General features: G+C 48.2%; 1 protein-coding gene and 1 pseudogene across 2 annotated transcripts in view; both read right to left on the reverse strand.

Moving 5' to 3' along the window:
* Nucleotides 1–5,064, reverse strand: part of LOC103349918 (N-acetylglucosamine-6-sulfatase-like) — a 38,288-nt pseudogene extending 33,224 nt beyond the window's left edge.
* Nucleotides 1–18,479, reverse strand: part of SOBP (sine oculis binding protein homolog) — a 165,735-nt gene that overhangs the window by 14,101 nt on the left and 133,155 nt on the right. For both annotated transcript variants that reach the window (XM_051855417.2, XM_051855416.2), the window contains one exon: nucleotides 6,197–8,170. In XM_051855417.2, the coding sequence (XP_051711377.1) occupies nucleotides 6,200–8,170 (1,971 nt within the window). In that variant the 3' untranslated portion in view covers nucleotides 6,197–6,199. The remainder of the gene's footprint in view (nucleotides 1–6,196; nucleotides 8,171–18,479) is intronic.

The raw sequence follows: 18,479 nt of genomic DNA on the forward strand, positions 1-18,479 counted from the left end.
CCAGCTCCATCTCCCCATTCAGCACTGTGCGTTTGGGTAACAGGGTAAAATCCCTTCCAACCGCAGCCCAGTCCTAGGAGTGGCAGAGTTAAGAGATCGCGGGGCGGGGGTGGGGTGGGGTGGGGTGGTGGAGAGGGGTGCTGTCTGCTTTCCAATTTCCGAATAGTTGGTGGTACACCCAGGAACTGTCTTAAAGCACCAGAGGCTAATTGCAAGTTTTTGGTGCTGTCATTGTCTTTTGCTCCATTTTCATTTGAATCTTTCAAATGACCCTTAAAGCTTATATGTGTGTGGTGTATGTGTGTGTGTGTGTGTGCTTCCCCTCCCTGTGGATGTCCTCATGGTCTCGCTCCTGACCCCACCCTACTTGTTGTCTAAGCAGGACACTGCAGAAAACCACAAATCTGGAAGAGAGCTCTGCACAGTTAGGAGACAGAGCTGCCATTTGGGAGGGCACAGAGAATGGGATCCCACGCCCGGTTACAGATGACGCGGGTGCAAACTGGGTGAGCTTATCTTCTAAAGCTAGTTTGTTGTTGTCTCTCCAAATGAATTCCTATGGTGCCTTTGAGGTATCTAAAGGAACAAAGGTTGACACAGGCGGAATGCATCGCCTTCACACTCATCCTCAGAGGAAGCGTCATGGGCTGAGAGGCAACAGGAGGAAGCCCAAGTATTCTGCACAGGACTAGGGGCAGTGAAGGAAACGGAATGCAGCTGCCCCGCCTTGCCCCCCACCATCCCTGTGGTACAACCTCCTCCCCCAGGAAAGTCACTGAAAGGCAGGACCGTCCAGGTGGGGGTCAGAGTTCTCCATGAGCTAGCTGCTCCCCACTGGCTAGGGTGTAAGGCGTGTGGGCACAAAGGCAGGTGCACATGATTGGAGAGGGAGTGAGTCGCTGCACTCAGCAGTCAGGGAGCTTAGCTCTAGTGTTCCCTGGGCTGAGGCTTGTAGAAGGCTGGTCACTTGGCCCCATCTTCTTCCCAGTACACTTGCTTCAGAGGAAGCTGGGGGCTGGGGAGAGCCGATCCCAGACACTGCCACCTCCACGCCCTGGCATTCACTGACCTGTTCCGTTCCCTGACTCAGCCACTTTGCTCTCCTAGCCTCCAAGGCAGGCTAAGACGCATTTGCTGCAGAAGGGCAACGTCTCCCCATAGAGCATAAACTGTGAACGTGCAAGGGCCGGGGGCAGCGTCTCCACTGGGTTTCTATTCTTGGCTCCCTCTTCGTCTTTCCACCACAGGCACCTGCAGGATATGGTCCCTTGAAGAAAAGTCCCTTGTCCACTGCCTCACCCAGCACACTTCCTGCAGCAAGCGTGACGTGACGTGGCTGCAGCTGGGATTCTGCAGCATTAGGCTCTTGGCGAGAACACTGTCCAAAAGTGCATTCTAAATTTTAAGAGAAGCTTATAATTAATTCAGCTTTCTCGGAGCACAGAAAAATTTCATTTCAGATATTGCTCCGGAATCATGTGTAAGATAATCCTTTGGAGATGTAGAACACACTTTTCTGAAGCCAAAAATCTATAAGCCTCTCCTCACAAGAAAATTCCTCTGTGCAAAGGCACATAAAACTTTCCATGAAACTTCGGGGGGAGTGGCTGAAAGTCGTCCATAGACCAGTCCAGGGAGCCAGAGAGCAGCTTTCGGGAACTGCCCCCTGGGTCCGAAGTCTGGGCAGCACAGCCAGGGTTGGCGCTGCACTTGTACAAGTCTGAGTAAGTCCCTCTTGAAAGTCTGCACACTCAGTATGTCCCCTGCTGCACTCTCATCCTAGCCCTGCTGAGGACGGAAAGCTGTGGCTTTCTATCCACCCGGTCACATATGTCAATTCGTATTCCATCATAATCTGATTGACATCGTAGCTAAAAGCCAACTGCTTGCCCAGGAAAACCCTGCCTTCAAGCCACTTGTCATAGTAGGCCCAGCAGTAATGAATGTGACATGGGAAAGGCCCATCTTGACACCATTCATTCCAGAAAACTTCCCAAGTCTGAAATGCTCACAGCAAGCACCCTCCCAGATCCTCACCACTCAAAGGTATGCATGGCACAGAGCTGGGCATCTCACTGGCTCTTGGAAAAGGGGCCTCGAACTGCTTCCTAACAGGCGGGCTGACCTTTACCTTATGGATCATCACCAAGGAACATTTCCACCCAACAAGTGCCAGAACTTGTCTAGCTCGGGATCTGAGGGCATCCAGCTGCTACTGGTTTCCTCATGACACTCGCAGCGTTTCTTCTTTCCCTCGCTTTAAAAGTAGGCATCTACAGAACCACTTGGAAAGTATGGGCTTAACTTTCCGACTCCTCCCAGGCAGCCTCATTGCTTGAGCAAGTCAATGGGCAAAGAGTTACTTGTCACCTCCAGCCATTTGACTTTCCGAACGGGGTGAACCCCTTGCCTTGAAACGGTTGTTCCTGGGACTGTGGTTCCACGAGCAGGCTAGTACTACTAACTAGACACATCCTCCAACCTTCCCTGAGGAAATGGAGTTGATTTCCTGCAGCTGAGCCTGTAGTAGCATCACAGAATCGGGTCCATGGAAAAACAGTCTAGAATTTGCTTTCTGGCTGTAGAGACACACAAGCAACTTGGGAGCCACAAAGGTGGGAAGTCACATGAACCTGCTGCTCTCTGAGAATGGAAAAAGTGAGGTTTCTGAAAGGGTTACTCCTGGGACACATTTTTTTTTTTCCACTGATTATTTTACTTAGAGCGGCTATGTCATTTCCCTGGAAAATTGAGGAGGGGGAATATATTCTTTTGAATATCTTCAAACATTTGCAAATGGTTACTCTGAACTCCCCAATGTACCATAAACAAGTGCAAACTGTAGACATTCAGAAAACGTACAAACACAAACAGCTATCCACCGAGCTTCCAGGAAAAGACAAAGCAGGGAGTATTCCACTTATAAATCGGATTCTTTGTGGGCAGATAGTTTGGGAAATGTTTATAGGTTGTTTTCCTTATTATTTGGGGGGTGGGGAATTTCTTCTTTTCTAGTTTACAGAAGCTGTAGAACTGGTATTTACAGGCTTAAAAGTCAAAGATTCAAGAGAGTCTACAACCTTTCAAAATCTTCAACTCAACCTCATGAGCTCTGCATCTGGAGAAAGGACCTGTTCATTGACATAATTTGTAATCATATCAACCAACAAGAATGCCTAAACTCAGGTAACCAAGAACAGGACAACTTCAACATGGGTCGGGGGAGAAGGCCCGGGGCGGGGGGCTACAATTTACAAAGAACCAGCAAATATGATGACTTCCTTGTAAACAGCTGTCACTGCCTGGGTTGCTGATTTCAAAACCATCTGCCTTGGACCTACTAAATGAGTATTTGAAACATTCCGAGTAAGGTGGACACAGTGAGAAGGATGGAGAATGCTGACCGAGAGGACGGACAGACTCTCCTGTGAGAGGAGATGATTCACCATCCAGCACATGGCGATTTCACTCACCTGCACCTCACCCACCGCATCTCAGACTTTTTTTTTTTTTTTTTTTTAAGCTTTCCACGTTCACTTTGTCACCACACAGGATGCTCACCTTCAGGTCCCCAAGGCCATGCAGTCTTGTTTAATGGATGCATTTCCCATTCCCCCAACCACATGAACAGGCTGGGTTTCTGAAGCCAGGGGAGAAAAACAGCACCACGTGCACACAGAACACCAGGAGGGGCTGGGAGTGAGTGAATTATGGCAGGCAGACGCTGCACAGTGAGCTGACGTGCAGCTACTGAGAGCAAGAGGAAGTGTGATCCAGTGGAGACGAAGCGGGCCTGCCCCCACCTTCAATCACCTGCCTTGTCACCCCTCTGTAGCTGGCGAGCCCGAGCATTCCTGACTTCAGAGAACTGCCATTTCCTAGGGGATCTATCATGAAAGGAACTCTCCAGTCTCGAGCCGTATTGGGCAATTTCGTCACAGCAATCTTCTGAAATTGGCTGAAACCAGTTTAATATTTTTCATAAGGACTCTGATCCACACACAAGACCCCAGCCTGATTCTCTATTCAGGAACCTGTATCATCCAAACAGTTATCCTATTTTGTTACATTTTTAGGTTCTTAGGGTCCCTTGCTACTTAGAGGCTTGGTCCCTTCTTACCCCAATCACGGTAGGAGAATCTTTCACCCTCCCATTCCCTCTTTGATGTCACACGGATGAGTGATACTAGAATGTGTTTAAAATGACAATTCCGAAAGCTTCCTTTCTGAAGGCCGTGCCTTCTTTGTCACACACCTACCCATTACTCACGGTTTTGTCAACCAGATTAAATTACTCTCGTGAAGAAATCAGGGGCATTTTCAGTTCAGATGACTGTGAGAAGGCTGAGGCCATCTGTCTTCAGCCAGCAGAACTTGAATGGTGAGGTCGATTTTTGAATCCATCGGTGGCAAAGGAAACCTCAGGCTACGGTGACTGAGAAACCCTGCTTGCCCCACCTGTGAAGTCTTTGCTCTGGTTCTGTGCTGTGGAGTAGGTGCCCATGGTAAGCAGGCCAGCTAAGAGACAAGGGGCAAGACACACGCCATCAGGTGTTCCCCGATTGCCCATGTATGTCCCACTATGGAGTAATGCGTTGGAAGTCCAGGTTTGCCATTGCTGCTGGTAAAACAGGAATTAAACACTGTCTGAAGAACTAGAGAAGCTGGTGGAAAGGCTTAGCTTGTTTCATTTTCTAAAGGAACTTTGCCCCAGGACAAGCACAGTGGAAAAATGAATGCTACTAGGTAGATTACCAAAGGGACTAAGTAGCCTATTTCCACAGTGGCTTAAAGAAAATGCTAACTCCAGAGTCGGCTGGCCTTGGGATCTCGACTCTTCTCACTACTTTAGCGATCTTGGGCAAGCGATATAATTTCTCTGTTTCACTTTCCCCATCAATAGAACAAAGACAATGACTGTCCTTACGGACACAGATGCAAATAATATGGCTGCAAAACCCCTAAGAAGCGAGCCTGTACCCACAAACGTGAGACGGACTCTTCCTGCGAGGTCCGCCTCTCCCACCCCAGGCCTCCTTCCTCCCGGGTTTGTGTCCTCACCATCTCGAGAGCAGGAACCACATCACATTCACCTCTGCATAGAGCTGTGCACAAGTTAGGGGCTCAAAAAAATTGCACATTTCTCTCTCTTCTCTCACTCTCCCTCAACAGTTGATGAACTCAACCGAATTCTAGCTTGCTTGCTGTCCACCTGCATGGAGAGGCCAGCCTAGGCTCTGGATCCAACAGGCCTGAGTTGAACTTTGGTTCCCCCACGTGCCAGCTCTAATGGGTCTCTAATCCGTATCTTCCTCCTTAGTAACAGGCAGTTGATGCTTCTTCCACCAGGATGGGCAGGAGGAGCAAACGGGGCCACCTTGGCTACAAGGGATGCACCTGCCAGTTCCCCTTCCATTCTAAGTTCTGACTCGAGGTCAGAGATGTGCACTCACTTCTGCAGTGCCTTCCCTTCCCCTAACAAAACCTTCCCGGGCCTGCTGAGGCAAGCGCTGTGCCAGCTGAGCCCCCCAGAGCTCCCAAAGCCGGAGAAGCAAAACTGGTCAGGGATGCTTGAGTCCTGTGCTGGGGAGCACCGGTTGGTGCCACAGGGAAGGAAGAAACCAGGGAGGAGGAACTACGCACCATTGCTCTAATCTCCTACCAGGCAAATGGGGCTTCATGACCTGGGATCCGCTGGCAGACTCATGTTAAGAAGCTTAGCGTCTATTTTCATCGTGTGTACAGAATCCTGTGGTTATCATGGAAATCTATTGAGTTGGAACATTCTACCCGCTCTAGGACAGGGCCAGCTCCAGGGTTCACCCAACCTTTTTGCCACTGCCCTGGCACCTCATGCCTGCACGTGGGAGTGACCCAAGCCAACCTCCTTCCCCTTCACATTCTTCCTCTTCTCCAACAGGGTGAGCTATGGAGAGAGACCTAGAGAAACAGGAGCCAGGGTTTCAGGTCAGGTTCAAGAAGGGCATGGCATTCGCCACCTGTGGCTGTTTCCTCAGCTGTAAAATGGGAATGAAGCCACCAAACAACTGGTGGACCAGCAGGTTGGTGGTATGAGCCCACACAGGGCGTTCTGTGAGCCATGAAAGGCCAACTCATGGCCATCAACGCGCACCTCGCGAGCCGCGGGGAGAGGCGCCCTGGCACGCGTGCAGCGTGCCGGGGAGGACATACAAACCTTTTACTTATTCTGATTTCTAATTCGGAGGCACCTCCTTTTGAGTGGCGGCTCCAGGTCCTCGGGCCCGGCGCTGAGCATGGGCGAGGAGATGACGCACGGCGCCATGGCACTCTTCTCGGCGGGTTTTGGCACAGGCTGGATCACGCAGCCGGTCTTGGGCAGCATGCGCAGCGCGTAGGCGTGGTCCTCGTCAGCGGGGTTGTTCAGGTTCGGGTCCGACTTGTCGCCCCCCGCCAGGGCCTCCTCCCCTATCAGCTTTTTGGCCGCCTCCCCGTCCAGGTGGCAATTGGAAGCGCAGTTGTTCTCCTTGACGGACTCCAGCTCGCTCACAACCGGCTCCTCTGGCGACAGCAGCTTCTTGGGGGGTGCGGGCGGCGGCGGGGGCGGGGGCGGCGGCGGCGGCTGCTCGGGCGGCGGCTCCGCGCCCTTGGCGCCTTCGGAGGCGGCGGCGGCTGCGGCGGCGGCGCCGCGCGTGCCGTTCACGATGACGTTGCAGGCCGCAGCGGCCTCGGGGCCCGCGGGTGCGCCCGGGCCCGGGTCGCCGGCGGCGGGCGGGCTGCAATGGCCGTCCCTGCAGCCGCCGCAGGTCCTGCGTTCCGCGGCGCCCGGCTCGCGCTCCGCCTTGGCGTGCGCATGCAGCGCGCGGTGGATCACGTTGTGCAGCCGGGCCCGGTGGCCCACGGTCAGGTCGATGACGCCGTCCTGCGGGCCCTGCAGCACGCCGGGGAAGCCGCCGAGTGGGCCGCCCGCGCCTGGGGGTGTGCCGGCGCGCCGCGTCAGGTCCACCACCTCGCTCCGGCCGGGCTCGGCGGGCGCCAGGCTCAGGGCCTGGCCCGAGCAGCCGGGCGGAGAGTCCGCCGACTTGGACGAGCCCTGCTTGGAGTCCCGAGGGGACAGGGAGTGTCCGCCTGGTTTGCCTCCCGCCGCCGAGGAGTCGCCAGGGGCGCTCGGAATGAAGTTCTCCCCGTTACTGGAGAATCCGTTGGGGGGCTTGGAATCGTTCACGTGGGGGATGGGAATGGGGATGGGGATGGGCACGGGCAGGGGCACGATCACCGGGTATGGCACAAGCAGGGTCGGGGGCGGTACCAGCGGGGCGAGCGACGGCAGCCCGAAGTTCATCATCTGGGGCACGGGCATCGGACCGTTTGGCATCATGCTCACCGACGGGAAGGGAAGAGTCGGCAAGGGGGCGCCCGGGGGCGGCGGGGGCAGCAGGCCCGCGGGATTCCCCGGCATGGTGGGCGTGCTCGGGGGGTGGATGTGCGGGGAGAGCATGGGCCGGTGCATGGGGCTGGAAGTGGGGCCCAGGTTCCGGGGGCCGCCGGGCGGGGGCCCGATGCCGGGCAGCATGGGGTTGGGCAGCGGGCTGTTGGGGTTGGAGGCGTGGTGCGGTGGCCCGCGGATGAAGGGCGGGCGGATCTGCTGCATGATCTGCTGCTCCATGAAGATGGGCAGCGGCACCGGGCCGCGGTTGGTCATCACCATGGGAGGGCTGCGAGGCGGGACGCCCAGGGGAGGCCCGATGCTGGCTGGAGGCTGCACCGAGACAGGAGGGATGTTTGGCGTCTCGCTGATGGGGATGGACTTGGGCACTGGCGTGGGGATTTTAGTGACGGAGCAATTGGCAGTGTCAGATGGAGAGACGGTGGTGGACGCCGCCAGGCCAGGGCCCTGGCTTTGGCCAGCTGCAGCCACCGGGGAGGGGGCCTTCCTGCGAGCATCTGTTAGCGGGATATTCCAAGAGTCTGGAGTGAGCAGCTGCACCCCGGCGCCTTCTGCTTTATTTTCCATGGGAGGGTGCAGTGTGCTGCACAGCCCAGCTGGGAGATTGGCCTGTGTCTCTTTGTAGAAAATGTCCATTTTGTATTGATTGAGGCATTTTGCACTGCAGAACTGAAGCCGCCTTTCCCCGTCCCCAAAATCCAGGTATTCTTTTGTGTGTCTTATGTGCTTGCACCAGTCACATACCTACAACACAGCAATAGAAAACCACAACAGGTGAGATCAGCGATTGCCTTGGGCAGACGGCCCTTCACTTTTTCACAAAAAGACTCTTTGAGTCTTAACAATTTTTTCAAACCGGCTGGAGGGGATTTCCTTCTACAAGGCAAAATTCTGAAAGCGGTGTGAAATGATGGGTTTGCTTTAAAAACGTTAACTCTTCGGGACAGCAAGGATCACAGTCTCCTATCCCTCTTCCCCTTCCCCCCCCATTTTTCTTTTTCTTTCTTTTTTTTAATTCTTTTGTCCCCTTTAAGCATGATTTAAAGATGATTCTAGAAAAACAGGAGTGCATCTACCTGCACCCTGGGGGGCTATCTGTCCTCAGTGGCTGCACTCACTGTCGATGCCAATCCAGATAGTTAGGGAGGCAAGCAGTCTGCAGAAAGGTTCAGTAACTTACAGCGGAACCCCTTAAAATTCTGCTCATGCAAAGTCACTTTGACTGTGTTCGATAATGCAGTTGGAAAGGGTTTGTGGTGTTAACCAGTAACACAAAGCACTACACATCATTATGTCTGGCTTCCAAGGAGAAACTTGGAATTCGTCATGAAGTCTGTGTGAGGTTTAGCTATTCCCAACCTGTGATGTTGCAGCAAGCTAGAATTATTTTTTAAGCTGTTTGCCCACTCTCTCTCAGTAGTCAGAATTTTTGGTGACATTTCTTGGCAGGCAGTCTTATTTAACAACTTTTCAAACACCAGAGAACATTTTCCAAAAGTTGTTATGGCTTCCCCCCCCCACCTCCCTTACTTCGTATCGACTCCTGGCAAAAGAAAGACATCACCAAATTTATTTTAAAGTTGGGCTGTAGAACTAATTAAAGGCTGAGAGCTTTTCCCAATTGGAAATCACTAGACATCAAAGTTCAAAAAATAATCATTCTCGGCTTCAGAACCCATTACTTTGGAGAAATTATTGTGATTTCATTAACACATTAATTTTGCAACACCATCAGCTCTCACAGATGGTGAAGACATGATCTACAATTCAAATATGACTCTTGTTTGCACAAATGTCTTTCCTTCATATGGCATTTTAAACAAGAATTAATATGAGTAATCTTGCCATAGCTATAAACAGATAAACAGATGTCAAAATTTTCAATAGTTCTTTCAGTGCCGTACTTGTTTTTGGACAGAATTTTACACACACCATCTCTTTTCTCTTCCTTATTATTTTATATATATATATATATATATGTAAAATTTTTTTCTATTTCCCTAGCATTGAAGCCACATAGCAGCAGAGGAGGAATTGTGAAACACAACAATGGTGAGTTTATTGAATTCAAGTTTCTCCCCCAATAAGGCACTGGTTCCAAGACTATTCTAAAGGGAACCCTGTTTTTGCTAAAGAGGGTGCCTTGTTCTGCTGTTGGTGTGTGCTGTTTTTTTTAAACTCTCATAAACGATATAATTAAAAGACGATACATTTTAATAATGATTGGTCACATAAATGATGCACAAACAACATATGCTGGGCATTTGATTACTCATCTCATTTAACTCTCAGCTTTTCCTGATTGTAAACAGTGGTGGCATGCATGCTAGCGTCTGATTGGGCAAATACACACGGCAGATGTGGTCTGTATGTGTAGATCCACTCTTTGCCTTCTCACCTTTTTTTTCCCCCACTGATATTTTCAGGTAATAAACGTGATGGTGTGAGATTGAAGAGCATACACTTATTGGCACAGATTAGTTTTTGTTTGGTCTCATAACGAATTAATCTTTCACAATGCTCCTTGACAAAAATGTTAGGGGAGCGAGAGACTGCTAAGTGACCTTTGTTGATAATACAGGCACTGTCTCATTTGGTTATCAAAAGTTGTGCAGTTGCTGGGGTGACCAAAAAAATAATAAAAATAATTTCAGTGCTAGGGTGTTTGACTACAATGTTTTGGGTTTTGCCTGAAATGAGGGATGTCTCTATTATGGTTGAGATGACAAATTTACAAATACTACAGAATTGCCTCTGATGAGAAGAGACCCACAGACTCTACCAAATTCTCAAAATTCTCATGTAGACAAAGGCTAAGAAAACTAAAAGTGAAAATATGATACACATACATTGGAAAAGCATGATCAGTTTAATAAAGCTAGTGTATAATGATGTGATATGTAAATTCTGTTATGAAATAAAACCTCTTGCTTTTAGTTCACCATTAAGCATCCATGGAAATCCTAAAGTGTAAATTTATAAGCTTAAATGCAGGATCAAACATAGCTTCTTTAACAACAGACTACTAGAAATATTATCAATAAATTAAGCTCATTAAAATAATATACCAGTGTTTTCTGGCGTATTTCTTTTGGGTCTTATTTTTAATCATAAAGGGAAAGAATTTTTTGAAATCCTCAATTGGTTTTAAATTGCTGGATTGAATTATTTGCCTCTAGAGAACTTCTGTTTCCTCAAGCTAATTAAATATTTTCAAGTGGAGTAAAACAATCTAAATATAACTGAAATGTTTTCCCTTTACTTTCAATAATTCATTGATGAAAAGGAAATGTTCACAGATCTATCCCAGTTATCAAGTGAGAGTTTATCTGCCTTATCTATTTCCACATTAAAAGAATTAGTGACATCAAAGTTTATAACAAAATCCTAACTTTCTCATTAATGCAAAGCCTAATGTTAGCTACTTGATTTTCTGCAACACTCAGAGTTGAGGTGGCAGTGTGGCACTGTATGACTGTCTCATTTTGTAGTATGCGTGTGCACGTGTGTCTTCTTGCCTTATTACATTTCAGCTCAGAACAACATCTAAGAATACAGAAAAGCAATCTTCATGATGAAGCCAAAAAAAATTATTAGAGAGGAAAAAAATTGTCACTTAAGAAATAATGAATCAAGTCTGTCTTACAGGACACATTATTTAAGATGAGGTCAATGAATTTATGGCACAAATGGCTATATCATGTGCGGCAATAAAAGGCAATTCCATTATTCATTTTACCTCTAACTAATGACAGCCTTCTAGTAATTAAAGATTTCATCATAAGTGCTTGTGCTGATTACTTAAGATGTGGTAGTTAGGTGAAAATATATATTGCATTTCTCTCTTTAATAAAGTAACATTGGCATATCCATGAAATGCATAGCCCATGTCTCCTAAACTGTAGTTTTCTGAATTGTGATGTTGTAGGATACCCCTACTCCCACCCCCCCACAGATATCTTTATATTTTACTTATTTAACTTTTTGAGGCATTGTTTTTGCCTCATTATGCCAAGAGGTACCAAAATTTCCTCAGATACTGTAAAAGGTAGAGATTAAGAAGCATAGCATTCAACTCACTGGGATGATTTCTCCCTGTTTCTACCCAGGCTTTGTTTCTGTTGCAGTCTGGCCTCTTGGGTTCCACTCGCCTCCCTAACAGGTCCCACACTGGACAGAGGCTGAAGCTGTTTAATGATGCCAATCTGGGCACCGAACAATCAGCCAATGCAGTACCACTGAGCAAGACAGCTGAAATGCTTCGTGTCACAGATTCATCGTGTGTCACCAGGAAGACAAAAAGATCACAGAGGAGATAAACAAATGTGTACTCCATTCAGCCTTATAATAGCAGTCCTCAAAAAGATTAAATTTACCTTCCTGGGATGTGTCCAATTCGAAACAACAGAATGAACATTTCCTTTCGTCCATTTAGAGTATTTATATTTTGGTGGCTGGCGGCCAGGGTAGTACTTACAAGCTCAGTGCCTGATGGATTGACTCCTTTCCTGTGAAATAAATGTGTGGCAAGCTACACCGCTAAACTGCTCAGAAGACACTGCCTCAGCAGAACTGACTTGCTCTTGACATTAGAAAACTGAAAGGCAGGATTTCTGGTTCCTATAACTCTTCCCGTCTGTATTGCCCCTGGAAAGGAAGCAAGCTATTCATGTTGGCAATGAGCTTCTAGTTTCATAGAAACGTCCCAAGTCAAAGCCAAAGTATGTCATGAGGTTACGCGCATGGGCACAATATATACACTCTGCTTGGCTTAGACTCTAGTAGCGGTGGGGGAGGGGAGGGGCTCCTAATTAACACATTAATCAGCTGTCAGCAGTGGGAATAAAGTTCATCCTTTAATGGAACCCTCCACTGCCTTCTGAGTGGTAATCTGGCATCGGGCAATATTATTTAATTAAGAAACCCTTTTGTTGGGATCTTTCTTATTTAAGCAAAGACATTTGCCACAAAGGAACAGTTTAAAAAAAAAAAAAAAAGCATCTTCTTGAATTCCAAAAATTTGAAACACCAGCTAGAATCTTCATGTGCTTCTATCCGTGAATCCAGCACCTGGGTAACAAATCGCAGCTCCTTAAGCACGTTTGTAGTTTGCCCTAAGAGGATGGTGCTCTAGGCCTTGGCATGTTAAATGTAGCATTGAACTTGTCATCCAGGCCAGTTCGAAAAAAAAAATCACTAGCTCATTCAAGAGCGAAGGCGAGGATGAGAGACACGGCAGATGTGCTAGTGCTGCCCTTGTGGGGTTGCCCTACCTGCAGTCACCTCACAGCGTGATCTGAGGGCCTCCGGCTGACCCCCATCCGAGCACCTGCTCCCAGCCCTACCCTGCCTCCGGCGGGGTGCTAGTGCGGTGTACCCGGCTGCTACGGGCTGTTACGGAAAGCACACGGGATTCAGAGTCCCAGGTGGAGGGACGAGTCTGGGCCCCACGACTAACTGGCCGTGCCGCCTTCTGAAGAGTCTGCTTCTTCACCTGCAGAGTGGCGCTAACCGTAGGTACGAGTGAGCCAGGCAGGTGTAACAGAGACTCATTCTAATCCCCGCATGCCTCCATCATGGCTGCTGGGTTTCCATGTTTTTGGAGGGAAACTGGTTCTATGGCAGTGTGAGGAGGGAAGGGGAGATTTTTTGCTCACCGCTTTCCTATGAGCCTGTGCGTCTCTGAGATAAAATGAGGCACGTGACCCTCCAGGCAAGCACACAGATACCAGTGCCCCCTGCCTGCTAGGAGGCGGCCCCCAGAGGGAGCAGAGGGGTGATCGTCAGTGCCAGGGAAGCCAGGCAGAGTGTAACACGGCCACTCACCGGCCTGAGAAGCATCTATGCGACTGCTGCTGCGCCCTCTTCTTTTCCCAAGGCTACTCATTCTCTAATTCAGGCAGAAGCTTGATAAAGCAGCGTGCTGCTTGGAAATGAGTGTTAGAACCATTAAAATGAATAATTCCTCTTAGGCTCAACTGCTGTTTGAATAGTGGAAGCCATAAACTGTGCTGTGCATGTTTTATTAAAAAACAGAGCTGATGGTCCATCTGCTGGACTCACTGCAAGGCAGAACGCTCTTCCAAAGGCAGGGCCAGGAGTCCCAGTCACAGACGCCTTGAAGACAGGATGGCCCCACCCTGCGACAGGGGGCTGCGGTGGTGGGAAGAGGTGGGAGAGCCGAGCTTAGCAATTCCCAGTCTCCTTGCAAAGTTGGATCTGAGAATGGAGGAAGGAAAAAGGTGACCTGGCTCAAGAAGTGCAAAGCTGTACGCAACTCAGGAGACTGATCTGGACAGAAACAGCAAGGGCTCCTGAACAGAAAGCAAATCCATGGAAAAGTTCATTTTCAAAATCAAACTTTCTGCGGGTTTAGATGCCAACATGACGATGTTTGCTGCATACTTTTTATTTAAGGGTCTGTTGTTGTTGTTTCATTTTGGTTTGTATTTCTCCTCTGCCTTCTGCTCTCCAGATAGGATTGAGAACTCAGGGCGAGGCTCAGGGTATCTTTGTTAGATGTCAAAGTCTCATTAGAAAGCTGCACTTGGGGCAGGCGCTGTGGTGTTGTGGGTATAAGCCTCCACCTGCAGCGTCGGCATCCCATATGGGCACCGGTTCAAGTCCCGGCTGCACCACTTCCGATCCAGCTCTCTGCTATGGCCTGGGAAAGCAGTAGAGGATGGCCCAAGTCCTTGGGTCCCTGCACCTGCATGGGAGACCTGGAAGAGGCTCCTGGCTTCAGATGGGTGCAGCTCTGGCCGTCACGGCCAATCGGGGAGTGAACCAGCAGACGACGGAAGACCTCTCTCTCTCTGCCTCTCTTCTCTCTATCTGACTTCCAAATAAATAAATAAAAATATTTTTAAAAAAAAGAAAAAAAAAAGAAAGCTGCACTTTAGGAGCTATATAACATGACTCAAGTGCTACTTAGAAGTTTCAAGCTGGATTCCAGAAAACTTGGCAAAGGTCACAGGGGCAGATCCTTGTCTTTCTCATGTGCTGTAGCTCTGTAAAGCAGACCTGGGCTTGGTTTTCAGGATCTCAGTGAGTTTTGACAAATGGCTCATTACTAACCCAAGTCCCTGAGTCTACAGTGAAAGCAAGAGGTCGAATCCTGGCCTGTATTCAATGGCTTCCAGTCCCTCCTGACAGCCAAACACATGATTCAGAAGAAGGTGACTTTCCCCTTGGGCTGGCATATTTGGTTGCCTAAGAGCATTAGCATATCTTCACAGAACTCTGTGCTTCATTTAAGCTGAATAAAAGCAACTTACATCTTCCCACCACAAGTCATCCAGGTGAAAGTGAAAAATTCTAATGTCAGGAAATCTGGTCTACGTGGCGCTAAATGCCTACCTCTCTTGCTTTCCAGTTATTTGGCTCTGGGAAGCCACAGAAATAGCTGAATAGATCCCAGAGCAATGAGATTTAGCTCTGGAAGTGAACTCAGAGATCATCTGGTGCTCGCCTCCAACCTCCAGCTCCTGGTGGGCCCAGGCATTGAGTCACTCTGAGCCTCAGGTGCTCAGCTGTAAAATGAGATCATCAATAGTGATGGCACTGCCTGGGAAACACGGGAGGAGGAAAGGAAACTGGCAAGTGACATGGAACACACTGGCAACAGACATGGAAATCGCCCTGCGTAGAAAGTAGTGTGTCCTACACTGTCTCCTAACCAAAGATACTCGGCCACGCTCAGCAACTCAACTTTCTCTCCTTTTTGTCAACTCCAGATATTATAGCTTACTGCCTGCCTTGAAAAAGTTGCCATCACATAATACAAGTTCTGCATTCAAAAAGAGCATCGATTGAGGGCTCACTGTGTGTCGGGCACTGTGCTAGGAGCTCGGGATCTGAGCTGAGGAAAATGCAGTCCCTGTGCTCACATAGCCCAGAGTCTACTGCAGGAAATGGGAGGAGCAAGCTTCTGTTTCTACTCAACCGTCTTTGCTACAAAATGAAGCTTAGGAGAAAACTGCACTTCTAACTGTAATGATCTGTTCAAAAATAAACACTGAATTGTGCTAAAGAAGGCACTGGCTATGCAACAGTGTAGGCAAGAGACTCAGTCAGTACTCGCCCTCCAGAGTTTAGAACAGTGGGAGAAAGTGAAACATAGCTTACACCTATATACTTGACTCTCTTTTCAAATGCATCTTTGGCCTTGTGTATTGTTTTCTAAATACATAAGGGGGCTTCACAAACAGTTCATGGAAAAATGGAATTTAAGGATGTGGCACTGTGGCATAGCCAGTAAAGCTGCTGCCAGCAGTGCCAGCATCCCATATGGGCACCGGTTCAAGTCCCGGATGCTCCACTTCCGAACCAGTTCTCTGCTATGGCCTCGGAAAGCAGTAGAAGATGGCCCAAATCCTTGGGCCCCTGCAGCCACAGGGGAGACCCGGAAGAAGCTCCTGGCTCCTGGCTTCAGATAGGCACAGCTCCGGGAGTGAGCCAGTCGATGGAAGACCTCTCACTCGCTCGCTCTCTCTCTCTCTCTCTCTCTCTCTCTCTCTCTCTGCCTCTGCTCTCATAACTCTGCCTTCAAATGAATAAATAAATCTTTTAAAAAAAGATAATGCCCAATGCCAATGTTTTGAAGCCCCTTTGTATAACTGGATAATTAAGTTCCAGCATTTGTGACTGTAAAAGCCCCCTCTCTACATGGGAATGTTACAGAGAGTGATTTGGGGATGGAACAGAAAGGAGGCCCATCAAACTGATGTGATAAGAAGTGAAATGGGCTAGTTGTCACTTCCCTAGGTAGCCATTCACCTCATTTCTTCCATCATGCATCATTTCTATTTCTTAGAAAATACATGGTCTTAGTTCTATAGCTACCTAAATGTAGCTCATCACTCATCAGTAATATCATTTTTGGGGAGCTGCATCTCAGCATGTAGTGGGCAGCACCACTGAAAAGCCACTGGACCAAGGCTGTGCGTGTGCAGGTAACTCAGGTCAAGGGCGCTGCTGGACAGAACTAACAGCCCCTCTGACAATCCTGCGTTGTGTGCCCCACCTCAGCCCACTTTCTGGCTGCTTCTCAAAGACCTACAGGTGCTCCTGGTGGGGTCTCTTTTGCTAACTAACTATACACTGATTGCTTGGAATCTGCCAGGCACCTGGCTAATGGCTTAACTTGCATTGCCTCACTCAGCCCTCTTTTAACAGTCTCTTGCACACTTCTCTGCACCCTGGGCCACAGACTGAACCCCACCCTGTGTGTGCTCCCATTGCCCCACTTCAGCCTCTGCTGCCAATTTTGTCCAGTCCTCAAATCTCCCCAGGACACTCCATCAAAAGCATGGCTTTTATTACGGTGACTACTGCAGGCCCCAAGTCAAGGTAACACTAATAAATTAGATCAGTAATGGTAGCTGGCATTCTTTAAGCACTGGTGACTGTGCTACATGGATTACCTCATCTAATCTCCATAAGTGCCTTATCATGTAGATAACTGGGATTTAGACAGGTGAAATGACTTGCTAAGGATTATCTGTACAGATAATAGATGGCAGATGCTGTCTCACTGTCTCACGGCTTTTTGCATTTTCTTTCATAAGCACAGGATTAAGATGGTTAACTAATATTTGATAATGCTCTCTTCTGAAATTCCAGAAGTACAGACATTGAGAATTCTAAGGAACTTCACAGCAAGTGTGGGTTTCCATCAACATGTAAGTGGCCTTCCTGGTGACATCGACTATAGCCACCTATATCCACTGCACAGCCCAGGAGGGGTTCACACCACTATGATCAGTCTCCTTCACACCAGCTTTTCAGTTGCAGTTAAATTTCAAAGCTCTGTGCTACAGAAGGCAGCCTATTTTGTTACTGGGCAGCGCAGGTGATTAAAAAGTTTAACCACTGCACTCCCCCTGCCACATCCACCCACTGATGGTAATAGTGTTCTCCAGAACACAGCAACCCCTCTTCCAAATCGCAGCCTTTCAGATACTTGAAGGGAGCCATCATATTTCTTCCAGATTATTCTTCTACGTCCCCAGTGCCTGCACCCTGTCCCCTATCCCCAGGAGACAAGTTCCCAGAGTTCTCACTTCCTGTCTGTCAAGACAGTGAGCACGGCTGCCTGTCACTGAGACATATACTTCACCTTGTTAATGCCCCTCTTGAAAGGTGGAGCCCAGAAACAGATGCAGTAACCTGGCCAGCGGGGTGCAGTGAGATTCTCCCCTCCCTCATGCAGAATACAGCACCTTTGCTAATGCCACCCAAGAATGTGTAGACTTTTCCACATACGTACCCTGCGGTTAGCTCTTCGCTTTTTAAAAAACAAACATTGAAGAAATGTGTGTTATAAGAGGGGACTTCAAAAAGTTCATGGAAAATATAATGAAAAGATAAGCTTATTTCACTGCAAACAATGTTGAAACCCATGCATACTTTTCTCAACTTTTTGAAGACTCTCAAATATCAATTTCACTTATGTTATCATTTACACTGTTTCCCTCCCTTGAAGATAACTTGAAGATTTCACTCATGTTATCTCCCTTAATTCTGACAATAAACTTGAAAAAAAAAAAAAAACAGGCTATTCTGTTTTTTCCCCCTATTTTACTTGAAAATGAGAAAATAAAGGTTCAAAGAGATCCTGTGGTTTTCCCGAGCTCTCACAGTTCATAAATAGTGGAGCCAGGATTGAGATCCAGAACTTCCAACTGATCCCCGTTTCACTCCACTGTGTTGCCTATTTCTCTGAGTTTCTGGTCAACCAAAACCTTTTCCTCCTGGGTGCTCATCAACCAAGAACTTTTGAGGGTAAGCCATCAAACCTACTGGTGGTGTAGAGTTTCAGAAATCGGAAACCCTCTCCCAATTTTGAAAATTTGGTCAACATCTGTTCATTTCTGTCTTTTTGGAACCTTCTCCACTCATCATGATAGAGCAAAGATGATCCAAAAGTAAATATAAAATTCTCTACAATTTTCCCTATGAGGGCTGGAAGATCTAAATTTGTTGAGGATAGCAGGTGCTCTCTGCTATATCTCTCCCCAACTCAACATTTGCGGCCTTCTTTGTGGTATTT

This window comes from Oryctolagus cuniculus, chromosome 5 (assembly GCF_964237555.1).
Source record: "Oryctolagus cuniculus chromosome 5, mOryCun1.1, whole genome shotgun sequence".
NCBI classification, from domain to species: domain Eukaryota; kingdom Metazoa; phylum Chordata; class Mammalia; order Lagomorpha; family Leporidae; genus Oryctolagus; species Oryctolagus cuniculus.